This window comes from Rhinolophus sinicus, linkage group LG04 (genome assembly GCF_036562045.2).
Source record: "Rhinolophus sinicus isolate RSC01 linkage group LG04, ASM3656204v1, whole genome shotgun sequence".
Taxonomy (NCBI): domain Eukaryota; kingdom Metazoa; phylum Chordata; class Mammalia; order Chiroptera; family Rhinolophidae; genus Rhinolophus; species Rhinolophus sinicus.
The window spans coordinates 143,505,862-143,527,335 of NC_133754.1; the positions used below are offsets into that span (position 1 = coordinate 143,505,862).

General features: G+C 37.6%; 1 protein-coding gene across 9 annotated transcripts in view; it reads right to left on the reverse strand.

Annotated features, from left to right (window-relative positions):
* The window catches only part of TRPM3 (transient receptor potential cation channel subfamily M member 3), an 820,394-nt gene that overhangs the window by 716,248 nt on the left and 82,672 nt on the right, over positions 1-21,474 (reverse strand). For 2 of the 9 annotated variants that reach the window (XM_074330553.1, XM_074330550.1), the window contains exon 1: positions 17,413-17,738. The exons of 1 other annotated variant lie outside the window; for it this stretch is intronic. In XM_074330553.1, coding sequence (XP_074186654.1) covers positions 17,413-17,595 — 183 coding nt within the window. In that variant the 5' untranslated portion in view covers positions 17,596-17,738. Of the gene's footprint in view, positions 1-17,412; positions 17,739-21,474 lie in introns of those variants that run through there. 6 more of the 9 variants (XM_074330557.1, XM_019730672.2, XM_074330555.1 and 3 more) reach the window with 5 other exon arrangements.

Consider the following 21,474-nt stretch of genomic DNA (forward strand, 5'->3'; position numbering starts at 1 on the left):
CTGATTTGCATTTGTATTATAATATACCCTTCAGGAACTGCCATTTTTTTAACTGATGGCAAACCATCTACCAATTAAGAGATCTGGGTTTAAATACCTCCTTGTTTTTTCCCACTAAATCATTTCAGGAAACTCATTTAGATGGCATTATGCCAAGACACCATGCTACGTGTCAGGTAAATTAGACAAGTTGTCTTCCTCTGGGAGCTTACAAGCCAAGGAGAGAAACAGGCAATAAGTATATAAGACAGGTTAAATAATCAAAATATATGCAAATCATAAGGTAGGACATAGTCAGTTCAAATATTATTAACAATGATAGGTTTACCCTGGTGTCCTCTTATTTTCAGAAAGTCACTCTGTTTTTTTGCAGAATTTTATTTTATAGAAGACCCATCCCCTCCAACCTTCTCTATGACTGTATTTCACAGGCTCACTTCTCTTCCTTCATTCTCTTCCTCTACAGAGGTAGCTCGTTTTATTGCACTTTGCTTTATTGTATTTCACAGATGTTGCCTTTTTTACAAATCGAAGGCAGCACCCTGCACCAGCAAAAAGATTATGACTTATTTTATTGCTGTGGTCTGGAACCGAATCCACAGTCGTTTTGAGGTATGCTTATACGTGGTTTCATTCCTATCATCACACAGACATGTCCTGGTATTGTTCATCTTAAAAGAAAAAAAGTACCTTGACTGCACATGCCTCCCCAGGTGCCCACCCCACTTTTTCTGCTCTCTTGCATACTGAACCTCTCAACATATCGAGTATACACAGTCTCCACCTCATTCCTCAGCCTATACCATCTGACCTCTGTCCCCATACTGTAACCACACTGCGCTTGGCAAATTCACAAAGAAGCTCCAAATTGCCAAAACACTGGTCTCTGTAATATCGTCATCTTTCTTGACCATCTCAGCAGCATTTAACCCTCTGGGTCACTTCTTTCCTGAAAGACCCTCCTCTCTCAGCCTGGGACATAATTGCCTATATAGTACATCTCTGGTTGCTCCCCGGTTCTTTAGATGGCCCCTCTACTAAACAGAGCCACAGCACTCTTACCTGGACCCCTTATCTCTTTATACACTGACATCCTAATTAACATTATCCATTCTTTCATTCCTAGGGCTTTACTACTATGTATAAATGGGCAACAGCCAGATAATCTCTAACTCTGCCCTCTCCTCTGGACTCCAGTCACATATATTTCGCTAATCAGCTTCATATGGCCATCTAAATCAGTAAAATCAGTATGTTCAAAAGAGGACTTTTGACTTTTGTCCAAAGCCTGTTTTCCTCCATAATTTCTGTGACTATTACCATCCTTTCAAATGCCCAACCCAAAAACTTGGGATCCATTCTTGATTCATCTGTCTCTCTTTATACTCACATAAATGTCAATTACAAACCTAAGTGCTTCTCCCACTAAAATACATTAGAAAATCAGCCAATTTCTTCCCATCTCCACTGCCAACAACCTGGTCCAGGCCATTATCATTTATCAACGTTTTACACAACAGTTTCTCACTTCCTCTTTCTCCTCTCCCAACTATTGCCTAGTAAGCATTTGGAGAGAGTCAAGCAATACCTATCACACATTATTTCCCTGCCTAAAACTCTTCAATGGTTTCCCACCATGTTTAGAATAAATAAAGTCCAGCCTTCTTACTTTGACCACAAGGGGCTACATATCTGGCACTATGATACTCCCCAATTTTATCTCCTAGCACTCGCTAGTTTAATCTCTGGCTGCAGCCTACTGGTCCTCGTTTAGTTCCTCAAACACACCCAAGTCTTTCCTGTTTAAGAGGCTTTGCATATGCTATTCTCTCCACCTGGAGTGCTCTTCCATAACTGGGTTTTCCCCCACCTTTAGATTGTTAATAGGTTAAATGTCATCTCTTCAGAGAGGCTTGCCTCTGGTCGCCCTCCAAAACCATACTCCTTGCGCCAGTTATGTTCTTCCCTTGCATTTTTGTATTTCACAGTTATGTTTTCATCTACTTGTTTATTGGCTGAATCTCCCACTAGGCCGTTGTTATCTGCACAAGGACAGTGGTGAGCCCAGCACCTAAGATACTACCTAGTGGTTTACAAGCAACCAACAAGCATTTTTTAATGAATCAGCTTTATAAGAATATGAGAAATGACACATACATACTGCGGAGGTCAGTAACCTCTCCAGTCCTGCCAACTCTTATATTAATTAGGGTTTTTTTTGTTTTGTTTTGTTTGCCTGCGCAATGCCATGCACTACTACAGGGACTTTCACATAATACCTGTTTTTCTCAATAAATTTTTCAAGTAAGGATTATTTGCCAAACTGCACATATCAAGCAAATGAGGAGCAAAAGTCTGTTGCTCGTGATGATACAGTGCCAGGGATAGAATTCAAATCTAGCTCTTAGTTCCAAATCTTTTGAAGCCTTTTAAATATACCCAGGGCTGACTTCATGGGTGTGAGACCCTATGAATCACACAGTCCCCCACGCTTTGTTTAAAGCTTTCCTGTTGCCATCTTGAAATTCTCAGTAATTTTTGAACATGGGCCTTGCATTTTTATTTTTCATTGGGCTCTACAAATTATGCAGCTGTTCCTGACTGTACCACAGGTTTTGTTGTGAAAAGCTTCTTAAATTTATTCCTACTAGTTTGGCATTTTCGTAGTTGGAACAATTTAGGATCTAACTACACTGAATGATTTACCACTGTATTCATTGTGGTGAGGCATTTGCTAATGTTAAGGAAAAGAAATTTCCAGACCGAATCCCTGAGATAATTCACTACAGGCACTTTACAGCACTTCACAGATGTTGTGTTTTTCACAAATTGAAGGCAAGACCCTCCACCAGCAAAAGGATTACAACTTGCTTTATTGCAGTGGTCTGAAACCAAACCCACAATATCTCCAAGGTATGCCTGTATTTCTGTTTCTCTGTCTTGAGAAATGTCTGCTTATCTCCTTTTTATATCTGTCGTTAAATCTGATCTCTTTTTTGAATAAAAGAGTACCTTCCACCTCCACTTTTTCCAGTCCCATGAAACTAGATTATTTTAGAAGTTCTTAGTCTAGAACCCAATCAAAGGCTTTGTCAAATAAATGATGCTGCCCTGGTTAGCCCATTATTCACAAACTCACAAAAACTACAAACAACCACATTGACTGAATATACAGGCATTCCCCTTATCCGAGAGGCATACTCTCCAAGACCCCCAGTCAGTTCCTAAAACTGGGAATAGTACCAAACACTAAATATACTTTGCTTTTTCCTACACATACACACCTATGATAAACTTTATAAATTACGCACAGTAAGAGATTAACAATAACTAATAAAACAGAAGAATTATAACACTATACTGTAATAAAAGTTATATGAATGTGGTCTCTCTAAATACCTCACTTCACAGATAGAAGATACGCTGTTATCTTACGTCTTCGCAACGTCAGCATACAATTTTTTTCTTATTGAGAACTTTCACCTTTTCACTTAAAGGAAGCACTTCACAGCTTCCCTTTGGCATACATATCCAAATTGCCAGCAACACTACTCTTGAACTTTGGGGTCATTATTAAGTAAAATAACGGTCATTTGAACACAAGCACTGTGATACCGCGACAGTCAATCTGATAACCCATACGGCTACTAAATGACTAAGGGATGGACAGCGTATGTAACAGGGAGACGGAGGACAAAGGGATGATTCAGGTACTGGGAAGGGGTAGCAGGATGGGGAGATTTCATCACACTACTCCAAATGGCAAGCAATTTAAAACTTATAAACTGTTTGTAAAATATTCCATTTTCTATTTTCGGACCACGGTTGACCAAAGGTAACAAACTGCAAAAAGCAAATTGCGGGGTAGGGGAGACTACTTTATCTTAGAGCAATGACGTTGCCTTTCTCACGATATATTTTTTTTCTTACGCGGTCAATGATGCTATCCCATACCATGGAGTTACTGTTAATAAAAGTGATGTTGCTTACCTGTCCTGTAGTCTCCCGCGTCTTATACTGAAGTTCTCGTAACTCCGGGGTTCTCAAAGGGCAACACCCAGAGCAGCAGCAGCCTCCACCACCACATCCGAGAACTTGTTCAAAATGCAAATTCACAGACCATGCCTCAGGTCTATTTAGTTAGAAATACCGGAGGGTGGGACCAGAAAGTGGTTTAACAAGGTCTTCAGGTGATTCCAATATAAGCTAAAGTTGAGAATCACCATCACGGATAATAGTTATTTAAATAGTAGTATCCAAATGTGGGTTATCATCTAAATCACCTGGTGATCTTTTCAAATTACAGTTGACCCTTGAAAAACACAGGTTTGAACTGCCCAAGTCCACTTATACATGGATATTTTTCAGTTGACCCTCGCAATTCAATTGTCCCTTACAGTTCAAACCTGTGTTGTTCAATGGTCAGCTACACAGTGTTCCCAGACTTGCTATAGAGATAGAGAGTCCACAGGTGTGGTAGGACCAGTCCAGTGATCTGTAGTTTTAAACAGTCCCCAGGTGATTTAGATGGCCAGCAGGTTTGAGAACCTTTCGCTAATGCAGTTGCTATTTAAAATCAGCTACACGTTTCAATAAACAGTTTTACTATTTCATCATTGAGTTCCTTCAGAATTCCTGGATTGATGGTTTTATTACTGTCATTGGTGTATCTTTGCAGAGCTTGACAAATCTAATCTAAAACTACTTGTTCTGATACTTCTGGCATGTTTAGCAAGACAAACTTACAAGAGAAACAAGCCTAAAAGTCTTGCTTAGAGAAAAATGCAAGACCCAAACAAATTTTTACATAATAGCAATAACAAAAACAAGTTTATATTCTCTCATGGTGTCTTTTAACAGTTGAGCACATTTTGATATAGTGTAATCATCAAATTGCCACAAGTTTCAATTATTGGCTTCTTGACTTAGTTTAATATAAAAGCATTCTGAAGCAGATTTAATGAGCTACTAATTGAGGACTTACTAGGTGCACAGTACTGTGCCTCATTGGTTACTTAAATTTTCACCTTGGCCACAACCAGAGGGCAACTAAAATGAGGAAGTACTTTGGCTAAATGTGTCTCTTCACCATCTTCCCCAGTTCATTCTTCCTAAACTTCTTTTTATAGTCTTCAGAGGGATCTGACAACATTTTTTTTTTCTGATAGCTCATCTGTCAATCTTTGCTCCGTATTTCAGGAAAGTAATGGGTGAAGACAAAAAAAAAAAAAAAAAGAATAAAAGAAAAATTGCTCTACATTTTCTTCCATTCCCTTCATTTCTTATGAGTACGTAATGTCGAGCCAGGCAGCCTGATTTCAGACTTAAGCTCCATGACATTGGGGAAGTTATTTAATATCTCTATGTCTTAGTTTCTTCATCTGTAAACTTGGGTATAATGAGGTTATTATAGGGAACAAATGATTCAATAAATGTAAGCCTCTCAGAACAGTTTCTGGCAATAGAGTTCAATATGTGTAACTATTATTAACACTCCTGTGTCACTGCTCTGCAATTTAACCTGCACTTCGCAGTTTTAATATGCAAATCCACGTTACCTATATCCTACAGCCTGAGCCCATCTCATCCTGCCTCCAATAAAACATCTTGTCCTATTCTTGATTTTCTACAATACTTAAAGTCTATCCTGCAAAGCCTACAGTTGTTTCTAACTTCCTATGTTCATTCTTTAGTAGTTACACATCTCCCCAGTTCACTGTGGTGTAAAGGGAGCATGATGGACATACACTTAGAGTCAGACACAGCTGGGTTCAAATCTTTATCTCCTTCCCCTATTCTCCTGACTCAATCTATTCCAATGTCTTTGGCCTTCTTCTTGTTCCTTAAACCTTCCTCTGTTTCAGGACACTTGTACTTGCTGTTCTCTCTACCTGGAACATTCTTCTCCAGAGTATCTCCATGGCTTGTTCCCCTGCTTCATTCTGAAATCTGTCTAATTGCACCAATAAAATTCCCTCTAGCTGAAATATTGCCCCCTCTCATTTTCCACCTCTCTGCCTTGCTTTATTTTTCCTTCTGCTACTTATAATCACTAGACATTTTATTATATATTTATTTGCTTGCTTGTATATCTTCTGTCGGCCCTCACTGGAATATAAGCTCCAGGAGGGAGCTTACAAGTACTTATAGTTGTAAAGTGGAAATGATGCTTACCTAGTCGGGTCATTGTATGGATTGAATGAGATAACATGTATAAAATATGAAACCTTTATACATATGAAAAAGCCTAACAAAATGCTAAGCATACATACAGCAAATGATCACTTTCTACCTTTTATCATAACAAATAAGGAGGGTAAGCACATTGTGCTGCTTTTCTATCCCTACCACCACTGTCATACCCCACAATCAGTGTACCAGAGCACTGCGAAAAACAAATGAAAACTCAATTTTGTAGTCATGATTTAGATTTGCAGCAAAAATCAGCATGTCCTAATTAGATTTTAAATATACTTGGTTGTGAAAATGTAGGCATATACTTCTCATGTGCACAGAGAGTAAGATTAAATAAGAATGCTTGTGAAAAGGGATGTTTTGATTAAGTGATTTTTCTAGTTAATTATCAACTCATTTTCTTTCACCCATTGTAATTGGACATGTCTCTTCCTGATCTTAATACAATTTCTTGCCTTGGTAAGTAGGAAGCATGGAACATAAATCCATTTTCTCTCATATCTGTGTGCCACATCTTGGCTGAGGGTATTGTTATGAACACCAATTCCCATTTGATGTAGTGGAAGATACTGAAGATACAGCATATTTGCCTGACTCTATTCTGACCCCAAGACTAACCAGGGTAATTACTTTCTCAAATTAAACTCCCAGTAAAGGTTCTTATTTAACTCTTATTTAAATCTTATCTAACAGTAGATCACACACACACACACACACACACACACACACACACACACACAAAGAGAACCTATTTAACAAGGGTTCTATACTCAAGTTTTATTCAAATTTAAAGTTTTCTAGATCTGGTGTTGATTGACATCACACGAATAAAATAACCAGAGTTTATTTAAAACTTAAAAGAATTAGTAAATGACTCAACATGGTGAAGATAATAAGGGAAATAAAATCTTACAATCATGTGAATACAATTATATTCCCCTACTCTCACCCAACAACACTAAAAGAAGTAACATCAAAAATGACCATGTTTTTCTTTTTCCATTCAACAGTTTATTCCTTTAATTAAGCTTGTTTGCAGGACCGCTGAAAATATAGTTTCATTGCTTTCATTATTTAGTACTTCCTTGACTTAGTCTCAACATCCATAGTGACCTTTAAGCCACCTCCACAAACAAATCAACTTTGTGTGGGAAAAGACATGCATAAACTTTATTTATGCTCTTTTAATCATCTTATCCCTAACTCAAAAGTCAATAGAGTATTGGAAAAAAATAAAGAATGGTTGCATTTGAATTCTATCTCTACGTTTCCCAGCTGCCCTGGTTAAAACTTACTTGACTTCTCTGAAATATAGTTTCTTCATCTATGCTTTGGGCATCCAAATAAAACCTACCTCAGAATGATACTGAGAAGATTATATAACAGATCACTGAAAGTGTCTGGTATTTAAAATGCCAAAATAATGCTCATTTTTCTCCCCTTCCTCACTGTTCCTCTGTCCAGGATATGAAACAACTAAGTCTAGAACATTTCCACTATGCTCTTTCACTTAGTCCACATACAACTATTAAGTTTGTACAGAATGCCAGGAACTGAGCAAGATTTCTGATACAGGGATGAATAAAATACAATCCTTGTCCTAAAGGAGATCCTAAATCTAAAGACTAGATTATACTCTAGGTACATCTAAGGTTATGTTTAACAATCACACATTTTCCCCAGAAAGAACTAATGCCCAGCTTTCCAACGGTTTTACAATGTGTATGATTCACAAACTATGTGGTAATACAATAGCTTGTGAATTACCTCACTGCTCAGATTGAGGCGGGACCATAATGTTATCATACCAGCTTAGTTGTCTGTCTCCATCAGTGGACCCACAGGCACCAGTTATACAAGGTATGGTACGGTCATAAAAAAGAAATTTTCTGTCCCTCAACTGTACTTAATGGGCAATGATACAAAAGTAGGAGCTAACCATTATTTACCACTGGTTCCTTCTGTGTTTATTTTTCATAGTCTATTCATTTGGAGTATGTGGTCTTCATAACATGAATTAAGCTCTTGTTTTAGTTACTGTTACCACTGCATTCTATTGTTACATCCGATAACTCGATGCACTTTTTAAACAATGAGCTCTTTTTGTAGCTGTAACCCAAATCGTTCCCACTTTGTCCTAGGCTCTAGTAATTTGAACCACTATTGTTTACCTTTTAAAGAAAACTAATTTCATTTAGTGCTTTCATAAATGCTTAAAAACTCATATTTATTTCCCACAAAATGGCTGCTGATAACTGAACAAAAGAAAGCAATGTTAAAGTCTATCGTTTTGTTCAAAATATGTCTTTACCTAGAGGGACCACTTTGTGATATAAAGTCAAAACCAATGGGAATACGTGTTATTCTGAAATGCACTCACACTGGGCAGTGGGTTGGTGACAATAAATGTCTGTCAAGTCCAATTGTACTACTTCCCCTCAATAATTCCTGAAGGGCTTCTTTTATGACAGACTGCAAAAAGGGAAGAAAATGAATAGAGTTAACTCACCAATTACCTTAACCTTAATCACGTATACAAGTAACAACAACAGCAACAACAATAATACATAGCTATAGCCACAGAGTAAAACCCTTAGTCAGGAAAGATAAAGGAGATCAAGGTCTGTATCTTCCGTCTCCATTTTGGTCCTTCCGCCTTGCTATGCTCCTAGTCTCCAGCCTCCTCTGATTCCTGTGCCCTGCTTCCCTGGTACTTCTTTGCAGCCACTAGTAACCAACTGCAAAATTTCTAAGCTTTCATATCCCACTACTTGAAGACAGTCTCCATCAGTGCTATGTCTACATGTGTATCTATTTCTTTTTCCCTAATTCTGAACATGTGCTAAAATTTTAAGTTCAAAACACTCCCTAGATACAAATAACTGTTGTACATACATAACCCCAGAATATCTGCTACAAATGTTATAGTCAGAATGCTTTTCTCTCTCTCCCTCCCTCCTTTTCTCTCCCTCTCTCTCTCTGACTTTTGACAGGAAGATAGCAGCTCCAGGCCAAGATGCCTCTCCCTAGCTCTCTACTCTCCCAATTTAGAGGTGTCATGCACCTTGGAAAATTTCCCAATTTCACCAAAGAATGTCTCCTACCCTCTGTGACAGATGTTCTAGGGAAAACAATCTACTTGCTGCTTCTCTGAAGTTTTACAGTTTAATTGCTCATTGCCCACTTTGCTGTGACTTAAGCAATCACAGTCCAGGACACTAGAAAATTATTGTCAACTATTGCACTAAAAATATAATACTTCCTTTGACATAACTGCTTCATCAATTATATTTCCAATACTTTGGTTTTTCAGGTCAGAATTTGTTTTGCTTTATAGTGACCATATTGCAACACATGAATGTATCAGATTAACATGTTGTAAACCTTAAAATTACACAATGTTATACGTCAAATATATTTTAATAAAAAAGAAATGCGCATGTTTTTCAACAGAAAGACTCAACTTCTCACCTTATTTGACCTTATCATTTTGAAGACTCTATCTATTGCTATGTCTTCACTTGGTACTAATTAATCATCCTCTTTTCTTTCCTATTAACAGTGACTTATAATAATTATCTGTTGTGATAATAAATAAAGGAAACAAGCATTTACATGAAAATTTAGATGTCTTCAAATAACAGGAAAAACAGTAAGAGCCCTATTTTAAAAGTAGTTGTAATTAAAATTTTCAAGTTAAGGGATATTTTCATCATTAAGAAGAATAAAATCAATAAAATATTTAACAACTAGTAAAAAATGCTTTTGTAACATGTAGAAAATATCATATAAGGGTATCCAAAAAAATATTTTACCTGAACAGCTTCAATTCAGTGCATCAAAAACCGAAAATCTCATCATTTGTTTGTTCATAGGTCTAATCAATTGATTTTCTCATTCATTTGACCGGTTTTACCAAGCTTTTTAACAGACCAATAATATAATTATGACAATTTTAATAAACTTATATATGAATACGATATAATATATTGTTTACTTATAATTGCTAACTATATACCTGTTATGCTTATAATATATCACACTTTATACCAAGGTATAGTTTCATCCCTCCCACCATCATAAGTAAGTCTTTTCAGAAGTCTTTTGCACATTTATTTCTCCTGTAGCATGAAGCTTTATCTTGTACAGAGTGGGTGCTCATTAAAATGTATGTCAAAACAAGCATTCATATCCCCAAATCTACTGAATATCCACTGATAGGAAAGGTAATTTCCACTTATATAGACACCACTGTGACTTCAACACTCAGAAAATAAGAGCGTAAGTTTCAGTGACATGGGATAAAGTAGTTCCGGAGATGTAATATGCAGCATGGTGACCACAATTAACAATATTGTATTATATACTTGAAATTTGTTAAGAGAATAGATCTCAAATGTTCTCACCTCAGAAACAAAAATGATAACTATGTGAGGTAATGGATATGTCAATTAGCTGGATTTTGATAATCATTTCACAGTGTATATTATACCAAAATGTCATGTATATAATTGTATATATTTAAGGTAAATTGTATACATTAAATATGTAAACTTTTAATTTGTCAATTATAGCTCAATAAAGCTGGGGGGAAGGGAAAAAAACAGTGTAGTGAATCCTCATCTATTCTGCTCCTTCATTTGCCAGCAGAACTTCATTCCAAAGAGATGAGAATTTATCATGGATTTAAAGGCAATTTAGAGAGGCTCTTTCACCATCTTCAAAACCTTGTCTAGTAAAGATTTAACAAATTAAACAATGGTATCTTAAGGTCTGTGAAAGGCAAAAGAATCACCTCCCAAAAGGGTCCACATTCTAATCTCCAGAACCTGTGAATATGTTACTTTACATGGCAAAGGGGAATTAAGGTTGCAGATGGAATTGGGTTTGCTAATCATCTCACCTTTAAGAGGGTATTCTGGATTATTCAGGTGGGTTCAATGTACCATAAGGATTTATAATAAGAAAGAGGAAGGCAGAAGAGAGGGTCAGAGGAAGCAATGTGATGATGCGAGCAGGGGTCAAGAAGATGCAATTTTGCTGCCTTTGAAGAAGGAGGAAGGAGCCAGGAGCCAAGGAATGTTGGTACCTTCTATAAGCTGGAAAAGGCAAGTAAACAGATTCTCCCCTAGAGACTACAGAAAGGAACACAGCCCTACTGATACCTTAATTTCAGTCTAGAGAAACCTGTGTCAGACTTCCAAAATACAGAACTGAGATAATAAATTCATGTTGCTTTAAGCCACTAACTTTGTGGTAAGTTCTTAAGATAGCAGCAGAAACCCAACAAAAAGCCCAAGATTTTTTTAAAATCCTGAAAGTGAAAAATTTAATATGGAAATAGTTTGACAATATACTTTTACATATGCTATTTCTAAATGACAGTTTAATTGGCCTCCACGATAAATAAGCCATAGATTTTCTGATAGTTAACTGAACACAGTGCCCCAATTAAAACCTAAGACCTAACAGTAAACTAACAGATCAATGTCACCACATAGCTCCTATTATTATTATTAGCTCCATTTTTTAAAAATTGTCTCTCTCAAGCATTTATCTTAACTTTACTGTATGAATTATAACTCAGGTTAAGCAAATAGTTGATGAGGTGGGTTCCTATTTATAAAAATAATTCAGCTAATAAATGAAAAAGAAAAGATAGAACTGTAATATCACCATTTTGTAATGCTCTAATGAGGCAAAGAATCTTGGCCAGGAATCACAAAACTCCAGCCAAAGACCAGATCCAGTTCATGGACTGTTTTTTTTATTGTTGATTTTCCTTTTTTTCTTACCCTTTGAGCTAAGAATAATTTTTACATTCTTAATTGGTTTTTTTAAAAAATCAAAAGTAGAATAATATTTCACAACATATTGCCCTCTTTCCAAATCCAAGCAATTCTTTTTCTTCCTCATCATGCAAGAATGAGGCACCAAATCATTGAAACTTTTTATCTAAACTTCCCATCCTCATCCCTTCAGAGTCATCAACAACTTTAACCTTTGCTCTATTGTATTCTGACTATAAAGCTAGACTCTATCTGTCTCTGTCTCATTGTTTTGCATATTTGTCTTGTATTAAACCATCAGTTTTATTAGTGAGGTTGTCCAGTACCTACCATGCAGCTTAACATTTCCTAGGTATTCAACAAATGTTGATGAACAAAAGTTTCTTTAAATGTCATTCTCTATAATCCTTCCATTTTTGCTCTACCAGTCCTCCTTTGGCTTTGCAAATGAAAGAAAACGTAAAGCTGATGCGCAGACCATCACAGCTGGTTGGAACAAATGAATATAATGTTTTGTTACTATTTATAAATGATTTTTAATGATTCGATTTTTCAAATATCTCAATAAATAATGGGCAGAGGAACTATGCTAATATATTTTGGAATCATTGAAAATGCATTTAAAACCATCATCTACAAAGATATTTTGCTTCTCAAAACTTAAAATCTTTGAATGATTCCTTTGCCACCTAATATATTCATGGCTTTCAAATTAAAGATGAAAGCAAATTAAATTTTAATTCACTATGATCAATGAGGAAAAGCTTGTTGTTACAGTAATTACTAGGAAAAAGATGACATTTCTGAAATGCTTAAACAGTATGGACTATAATCAGAAAAAGACTTTTTTCCTATCAAAAAAATCGCAGTAACAAGAGAATACATCTGTGTTCCTGAGCGATAAAACTTTGTCACTTGTTTAGTTTTTTAACACAATGAGTGAAAGGCAACAGACAAAAATCAACCTGTCAAGAAATGGTTTATTCAGTAATGGACTAGCACTGCAGGGGATTCGTTCTGCTTTCACCAGGAGGGCCTTTTGTGTAACAGGAACAAACTATTAAGGGTTTAATGACACTGCAATAGCATATTAGACACTGAAAAAGGAAACGAGGATTCTTTTCACCAAGTTACTGTTGTTTCTACTACAGCCACCAAGGGATCAACCACCCACACAATCCTCAAATGGGCAATGGGTTTGGAGATGAGTTTTTCTGACTTTTGCCCTGCCTTTGACTCACTCAGCTTTTCCTCATTTATTTTAAGATCTTGAAGAACCCAGCTTCAATACCTCTAGATATTAAAGAGTCGGAAGTAACCCACTAGGCCCAAAAGGGACAGGTCAGCCTCAGAAATGGAAACCGGTTTGTTCATGAGACCCTCCTGCATGCATAGCCTCTCAAACATCTGTGGAAAGAGTGTATTTGGTAAGCAGCTGAATCAGAGTTGTCTCCTTTACAGCACTGATATTTCTGTATACGCACTCATGTTCCTACACATTCTCAGTTGCACACTTGTCTGCACAAGATGTGAAGTTGTGTGGTTGGCACCTGCTAATAAGTGTATTTATGGCATTAGTGGAAGCAAGCATGCCATCTGAGGTTGAAAACAACTCAAACTACAACTCCATCAATTCACTCCCTCAAAACTGTTTCTTTTTTTTCTTCTACACGTAGCTGACTTGGAGATTAAATTAATTCTGCAACTACTTGAAAACCAGCCTTTAAATAGTTGTGAGACTAGAGAAGGAATCACCTTTCAAAATTAAAATTACATACATGCCAGAGGTGAGCATTTGATATTTGTAACACCAGACGGCACTTGCTAAATTACCTTTCAATAGATCTCCATGCATTTCTGTGTGAATAGAAAGGTAATATTGCCCTTTAAATTAAAACAAATAATAGGAATAACAAGAACACTACTTCAAAGAGAAATTTGAAATCCAGATCATATAGAATGGAGGCAAAGAGGCTTTAAATTACTTTCATGCCTATTAACCAATTCAACAGAGACATTGTATAAAACATTAATATCCTGAAACTTAATTTGGTATCCAAATCAAATATGTAATTTTCATATTAATATAACTATAAAACTGATATAAAATTCTTTCACAGTTACTACAAAAACACTGTTTTTAGATTTAAAGAATAATCTATGACCAACCCTCCAAGAAGAACAAATTCCAAGGAATAAATATGACTAAATCCTACTTCGCTCTATCAGAATTTTATGATTTGAGGAGTAATTTGGGTATTACATATTACTAGATTAAAGCTTGTCAACAACGAAGCCTGAAAATAAGGGGAGAAAAGAGTGTTTCTTGAATTACAAAAATGAAAAAAAAAAAAATCTTTACAAATCATCAAGGATTGCTTTGCTAGACATGCCCATGATTGTGGCTCAGAACTTGACAACACGTCTTTTAAATGCCACTGTTGGGATTGAGAACAGTGGCCCCTTCCTCCACTTTTTGCACAGGGCAGTACTGCTTCTACCAGGTTCCAGAACAGGAGCAAACCCCAGAGAACTGTGGCAGGGATGACACAGACTGCCCTACCATGGGCCTACCATACTCTATAAAGAACATCAGGAGACCATTTTCTGAGTAAAAGAGAGTGCCGCAGGTATAACTTTTTGATTTCTAATTGTGGTTTTAAAATCATGAGACCAGCCCAATCTCTGAGAAATGTAAGAGAACCACAACATGTTTATTTGGGTAGGAAATCTAATTACCAAGGTTGATTCTAACAGATGTCCCCTTCTCTTACACACACATAAAACATGACTCAGATCATAAAAGAAAAGTACTTTCTGGATGACCAAGAATATGACAGACCTCTTCTTGCTGGAGAAAAATCTCTCCCATTAGTTATGATTTATGCATGCTTTGCTGTTAGTGAAAATGAAAAATAACGCAATCATTCCCATTGGGGAGAGAGTCATGGACTGTATCGTTCCCTGGGAATAACTTTAATGGGAAGTGATTTCAAAACTCTAACTAAAGCAGATAAGAGAGTAAGAAGGCCACATTAATAAAACAATTGTGTAATCCTTTTACATTCTCAAAAGAAAGAAAAAAGATGTAAGAAAGCTCCCAATTTTTATCAACTAAAGTTTTCCACATTTATCTATTTTGTCTTGAAAGAACAGAATAAAATTCTCATGTGATTTTTATAAGGATGAATGCCACAATATTTCTGAGTACAACACGAATAACATCCAAAGCCATATCACAGAATATCTTATTATTCAGAAGAATAAATAAAAAGCAGCATTAGACATATTAGGTGCTTTAATCACTTCCTAATCTCTATAGTTTAAACTATTTTTACATGAAATATAATAAGTTGAAAACAGCACCTGCTCACCTTCAGAGGGAGAAAAAAAATCTTACCCTGAAGATTAAGAACTTGTATAAGCATATCTGCTGCAACCATTATTATTCCCTCTCTCCTGTTTGCATAAATAAGTTGGGTGTCTTTCTTACAAATGAAAGTGTTAACAATTAATGGAATCAAATCTTGGTTTAAAAACTCATTATCTTTGTTTTTAAAAATCTCACAATTAAAATCATGGCTTGGAGCACTTATTAGAATAAAATTAGAGCACTGGTTTAGAACAAAATCAATATCAAACTTGCCATGCAATGTGAGAATAAGCTCAGGCCTTTGCCATAACTGGTTTTAAACTGAATTACTAATGTTTCAATTAACAAGAACTACAGAGAAAGATAGCACCATCATCACCCTTAGTAAACAATAGGACAGAGTTACTTTTTCAGATGTCTTCTGGTTGTCATGGTATCCTGTTATGCACACACACACACACACACACACATTTTTATTCCAGGTAACAAACCTACAAGTTATTTAACCTAACTTGTAGTTATATGAAGATTTTATATGTTCCTGATATAGACTCTGCACACACCTGTTGAACAGAATCAAATAAGTAGTATAAGAAGTTACTCAGAATAATACTTAGACTTTCTATTAAAAAGAGGATAAAATTAATTCTTAATTCACATAATTGATAGAAACCAGAAACCATTAATTTTATATATTCTACATAATTCATTTCAGGAAAAATTATCTTCAGAATAATAATGTATTTTTCAAATATTTTTAAGTCTACATTTCTAAACAGATAATATTTCAATGTCTGAAATAAAATAAATTGCATTTTAAGTGTAATATAGCCATATTTAAATCAAAAACTTATCCACAAAACACACCAAATACTATAGAAAAATATTTCAAATTTAATAACATTGTTTTGCTAGCAGTTTTTGTGAACAAGCAAACAAAATAAACACACCATAAATTTTAATGTGTTTATATTTCATTCTGTTGAAGTAATGTTTTAAACGTCCTGTTTTTCAGGGATTAATTTTTATCCTTCAATGGCAACCCCTCAAAAACAGAGTAGGGTAACATTATTCATGCTGTGAAATACAATGTTTATGTACCATCCTTTCTTTTAATCAATTCAGTTTCTCTTCGCCATGCAATATCTGCTGTCAACTCCTCTGTATGTAAAACATAAGCGCACACATACACACACACACACACACACACACACACACACGTGCTGGTGTCCTTAATAATGTTTTGGAAGTTAAAAGTGATGTATCCTTCTTCCCTATGAGCAACAGGAGGGTTCTGCACTCTCTTCTAGAACAGAGTTCTCTCCCTCTATGCTGAAGGAAAACAATATTTAAATAATAAAAATGCAAATGCAGCTAAAGTTTTTATCAACTGTACTTCTCTACACACATACGATGCCCATATCGTTTTCACTTGAGTGTTTCTATTAGGCACTGAGGAGGAGCTGACACACGCGAAAACTGTTTTCTGAACGCTGTCTATGTTAACAGTGGGATTATAAGCACCTGGGATATTTTTGCCATTCTCTGCATGCAAATGATATTCTGCAAATAATTAAACGCACCCATTAACATAGTGGGGGTGTGGGATGGAAAAGAGCAACTGTTAAAAGAGTAAAAATCTGGCATGCCCTTCCTATTCCTCCCTAATTCAACGGATGCAGAGTACCTCCGAACGTGCTGCACAGGCAGAACCCAGGACGTATATGTGAGTCACAACAATACACTTGACATCGTACACGCTCTGTTAATTGCAAAACTCTAATGATCTGACAGTGAGCCCCTCGCCTCTAGAACATGTTTTTCATTTTTGCAGACACACCGGAGACGTCAGAAGACTCTCGGTGACTGAAGAAAAGGAAGTCATTCCTTCTCCCCCCTCCTCACAGCTCCCACTTTCTTGCATTAGAACCGGTTCCACAAGTTCCCTGGCAGGAGCACCTATGGAGGCAAGTTCAGCACCATGGAAAGGGCTCGACTCGCGAGCGGAGGGAGAAAGGGAAGGAGAGACCCCCAAGGGCTCTCTCGGCCACTCACCGGCGTCTGCTGCGACGGGAGCCCCGAACGCTTGGTGGACCCCTGCTTGGAACTTAACCTTTTCCACGACTCGGCAAACCTGCCCCGGCTGGCGCTCCGGCTGCGCCTGCGGCTCTCCGCGCTGTCCTCGCGGTCGGAGCAGCCCCGCTCCATTTCCGCCGCATCCCTCCACTTCTTCCCCATGCTAAGTTCGCCTCTCTTGCCCCGGCAACACCCCGGCGCCCAGCGCTCTCACTCTCCCTCCTCTCGCCGCCGGGTCTCACTCCAGCCCGCGCGCCGATCGCTGTTGGCGCCGCCTTTGGCTCGGCAGGCTCCAGCTGGAGCCCCGCGCTGCGTTACCGCCGCCGCCACCAGGCTGCGCTTGCGCCGGCGATTGGCTAAACTGTGGGCTGGGGCTGAGAGCGCCACCTGCGCTCCAGCCAGCTTCCCTTTGCGCCCCAAATTGCTCTCCACGCCGCAGCCGCCGCCTTCCCTGGAGGGCGCGCGGCCCACGCCTGGGGCTATTAATGAGCCTCTGGATAGCTATCTCCAGTCACTCCACCCCGCCCAGTCCCCCAGGCCTGGTGACCAACCTCACCCCACCTGGAGCTGCAGGTGCAAGCCTGGGTCACCCACATTGGGTGGGTGGAGACTCCATTTGACTTGGAGACAAACAGGAAGCGTGCAACTTTGTCTTCCTTCCTTTCTGATTCTTCCCTTTCTCCTCTTTGCAGCAACAACTGCCTCCTAAGTATCCTTGCTGAGAGTAGAGCTCCATCTCCTTGCCAGACGTTATGCTAATTCCTTCTCAGTCTTGCTCAGACTAGCCCACTGGTTCTGAAACGTGGCTGTACATCGGAATCACCCAAACATGCTGCTGTTGTTGTTGTTGTTGTTGTTAATGCTTATATTCCTCAGAGTTTAATTTAATTGGATGGGCTGTGGCCTGGGAATCGGGTTATTAAAATCTCCCCAGGTGATTCTTTTAACTCTAACCGCAATTAAGCACCTTCAAAGGCCTGTACTATGGGGACAGGGCAGAGGAGGGTCCTTGCAAGGGAAGAGGAGGTTAATACTTCTTAATCAACTCGTTTTTCTCCCCAGGGTAGGACTGGGATACTCAGTTTACCCTTTCATTCCGGGGGCAAAGGTGGTACAGCACCTAAGCAATGAGGATGATACGTGAGCTCCTGTGTGTTGTATGTATGTTCTTTGACACCGCCAACCTCCGCCTAGTTTCACGTGTTTGCCTTCTGCTCTTTAGAAGGAACGCTGGCCGCCCTCATATGTTTTGTGTCAGTTATTTTCCCGGACTGAGCGGTCCTCTTCTTCAAGAATGTCCTTGATCAGAGGAGAGAGGGCTATAGGGGGCATCACACATTTACAAAAGCTGAAAAAATGACCTTACTCATTATTAGAGGGAAGGAGGCCTAAAATTGCTCATGGTTGAAAGGGCTGTCTGGTTGCTTATCTGTTGCAATGGCAACAGATGTGTTTCATTTCTTTCTGAAATAGAGCATTCTCCCTCCTATTTGAATAATGTCAGGTCCTCCCAGGAGGAAAAGGTGAAAAGGGATTAAGAGGAAAGGAGAGAGGGTGGAAAATGCTGTAGGAAAATTGGTGTTGCGGTGCCAGTTGTGAAAATCGTAATCTGAGTTGTCAGTGGTCAGTCTGATTAAGCAGGGGTTTTGGAACTGACTAGGTTACGGAAATGAAATACAGAACTCTAAAATCCCACATCTGTGTACCTGTGTGTAGTGCTACATTAATATTAATCCTGTCATTTTAAGCAAAGGGACTCGCAGAGCATACTTCCTACCTTTTAAACAACCCTCTGTGTCCAGAAATCACACACTCATATTAAACAAAATCAGACTCTAAACAATGTTTGCAGCACACAATGCCATTTAATGAGAAAACCACAGGCTCCACTTTGCAGTTTCTCACTTCCGATCTAAGTTCATGGATTTGAAATTATTACTGGCATTTCATGGAAGTATAATAATTCAGTCCAGATTCCTCCCCCACACAAACATAAATCAAAATGATTATGCATAGTTTACAAATTAGACGGGTATGAGAACTAAATATCAATTGGGAAATAGAGTAAAAGTCAGCAAATTATGACTTAAAGTAAATATTTATCTTGTCCTTTACTTGTCAACAATGGGGAATATAGGGGGAAACTCCCTAGGCGATGAAAAAGCTAACCTGGATGCCTTGAAAGTTCACTCTTTAGGTATAATGATAAAATCTCTGAAAAGGAACTAAGTGGGGCCTTCACATATACACCAAGGCACTTAATCCAAGTGTGCTCACCTCGCAGAGCCCTGAAACCGTGGTTCACCTGCATCATTAAGGGGAAAATAACCCTGCTATCACGGGTATCTGTCAAGAACTGTAGTATCAGCACATCCATTAGCACTCACAGCAACTGATGAGATTTTTACACATAGAAAAATTTAATGATGAGTAGTGATTGCATATGTCTTTTTTTTTCCAGCTTGTTTGGTCTAAAAATGAACTTTGGATTGCCCTTATCTTACAGTAGTATTTTTAAAGCCTTGTTTGAAGATGATCTCTGCATTTCATTTTTTGCACTTAACACATACCAAAAATGTCTGGGAACTGTACAAGAGGCTAAATTAGATGTGATTACAGGCAAGCAGAAAATTGACCCTTTCTTCTTCTGATGTTCATTTGCCCTCTCCAAATTTCCTAATAGTCAGGAACTGGAAAAGTAGATTGAAAGTCTATCATACTTTTTTACAAAATTAGCAGAGAATGACAGCATCAAAGCTAAGAAGACATTTCAAAGCACCAGCATTGAAATCCTAGAATCAGGGTTGAAAGCCATTCCCAAAGCAACTTAACTTGACTGGTAAGAGTCACTGTAATTACAAAGGTAAATATTAACATGTTAAAAAAGCAAATGGGAAGTATAACATAAACCTTTTTTACTCCGTGGTTTCTAGGCATTAAAGAATGTGAATATTACTAGATCAAGATTAAGGCAAAAATTACTTATATTGTTAAATAATAGATATTCTATATAAAATGAAAACATAAATATATAAATCTTTATGTATGAATCAATCAAAATATAATGTTATGAAATGTTCTAAAAAGTAAACTTTAAGTAGTATACCAAAAAAATTCTCAAGAAAATGTCAAATGCCTGCAGTGCTCTATTAGCCCTAGGAATCCCATGAAAGTTACATGGCCCTACTAGTCTGTTGAGTATGTCAGGAGTCTATAATCAGAATAAACTCTCTCCAAACCCCATTTGCTCTAGATCACATGGCCTGTACTTACTGTAAGAGAGTTAATTAGAAATATATTTTCCTTTGGTTATTTCCAGTATGTGTAAACCCCCAGGCACACTCTGGGACTAACTAGATCAAGCAAAGTATGAGAGGGTTGGGTAAACAGAGAAAGTGATAAAAACTACAAAGGTATGTGTGATCTAAAAACTCTCCTCAAAAAATAAGAATGTGAATGGTATTTCATCAATTTCACCACCCTCAATTATTCACGCTTTTAACCTCTCTGAAATCAGGATGCTTTTTATAACAGATGGCATCTTAGATCGACTTTAATACAAATCACAGAGTCTCAGAGTGAAATAGAGCTCTTTGGAGGTCTGATCTTAGCACCTCAACATGCTCTCATTCACCTTCAACCTAAGCATTCATTCTTCAGCATTACATTATCTTCTTTTTCCTAAGCAGAACATTTCATTGTTCAATAGTTTTAAGCATTGGGAAGCCCATCCTTATACACTAAGTTAAAACCCATGCCTTGTACCCTTATTTTAAATTCTGGAATCACACTCATTTAACCTATGTTCTCTTTTTCATGATAGTCATCAAGCAGTTGAAGCTGGCCTTTACAAGTCCCCTAAAATTTCCCTAAAGCTAAACAATGTCTCGTTCCTTGTGTTAAGCACATCCTTACCCCACGGAGGAGAAAAGTCAGAATCAGCACTCTTGCATATTAAAAGAAATGTGAAAATGGTGAGTGTGAAGTGAATTGGGGGCCAACTGCTTTGTGAATTCACAAAAAGCTTAATCACCATGACTA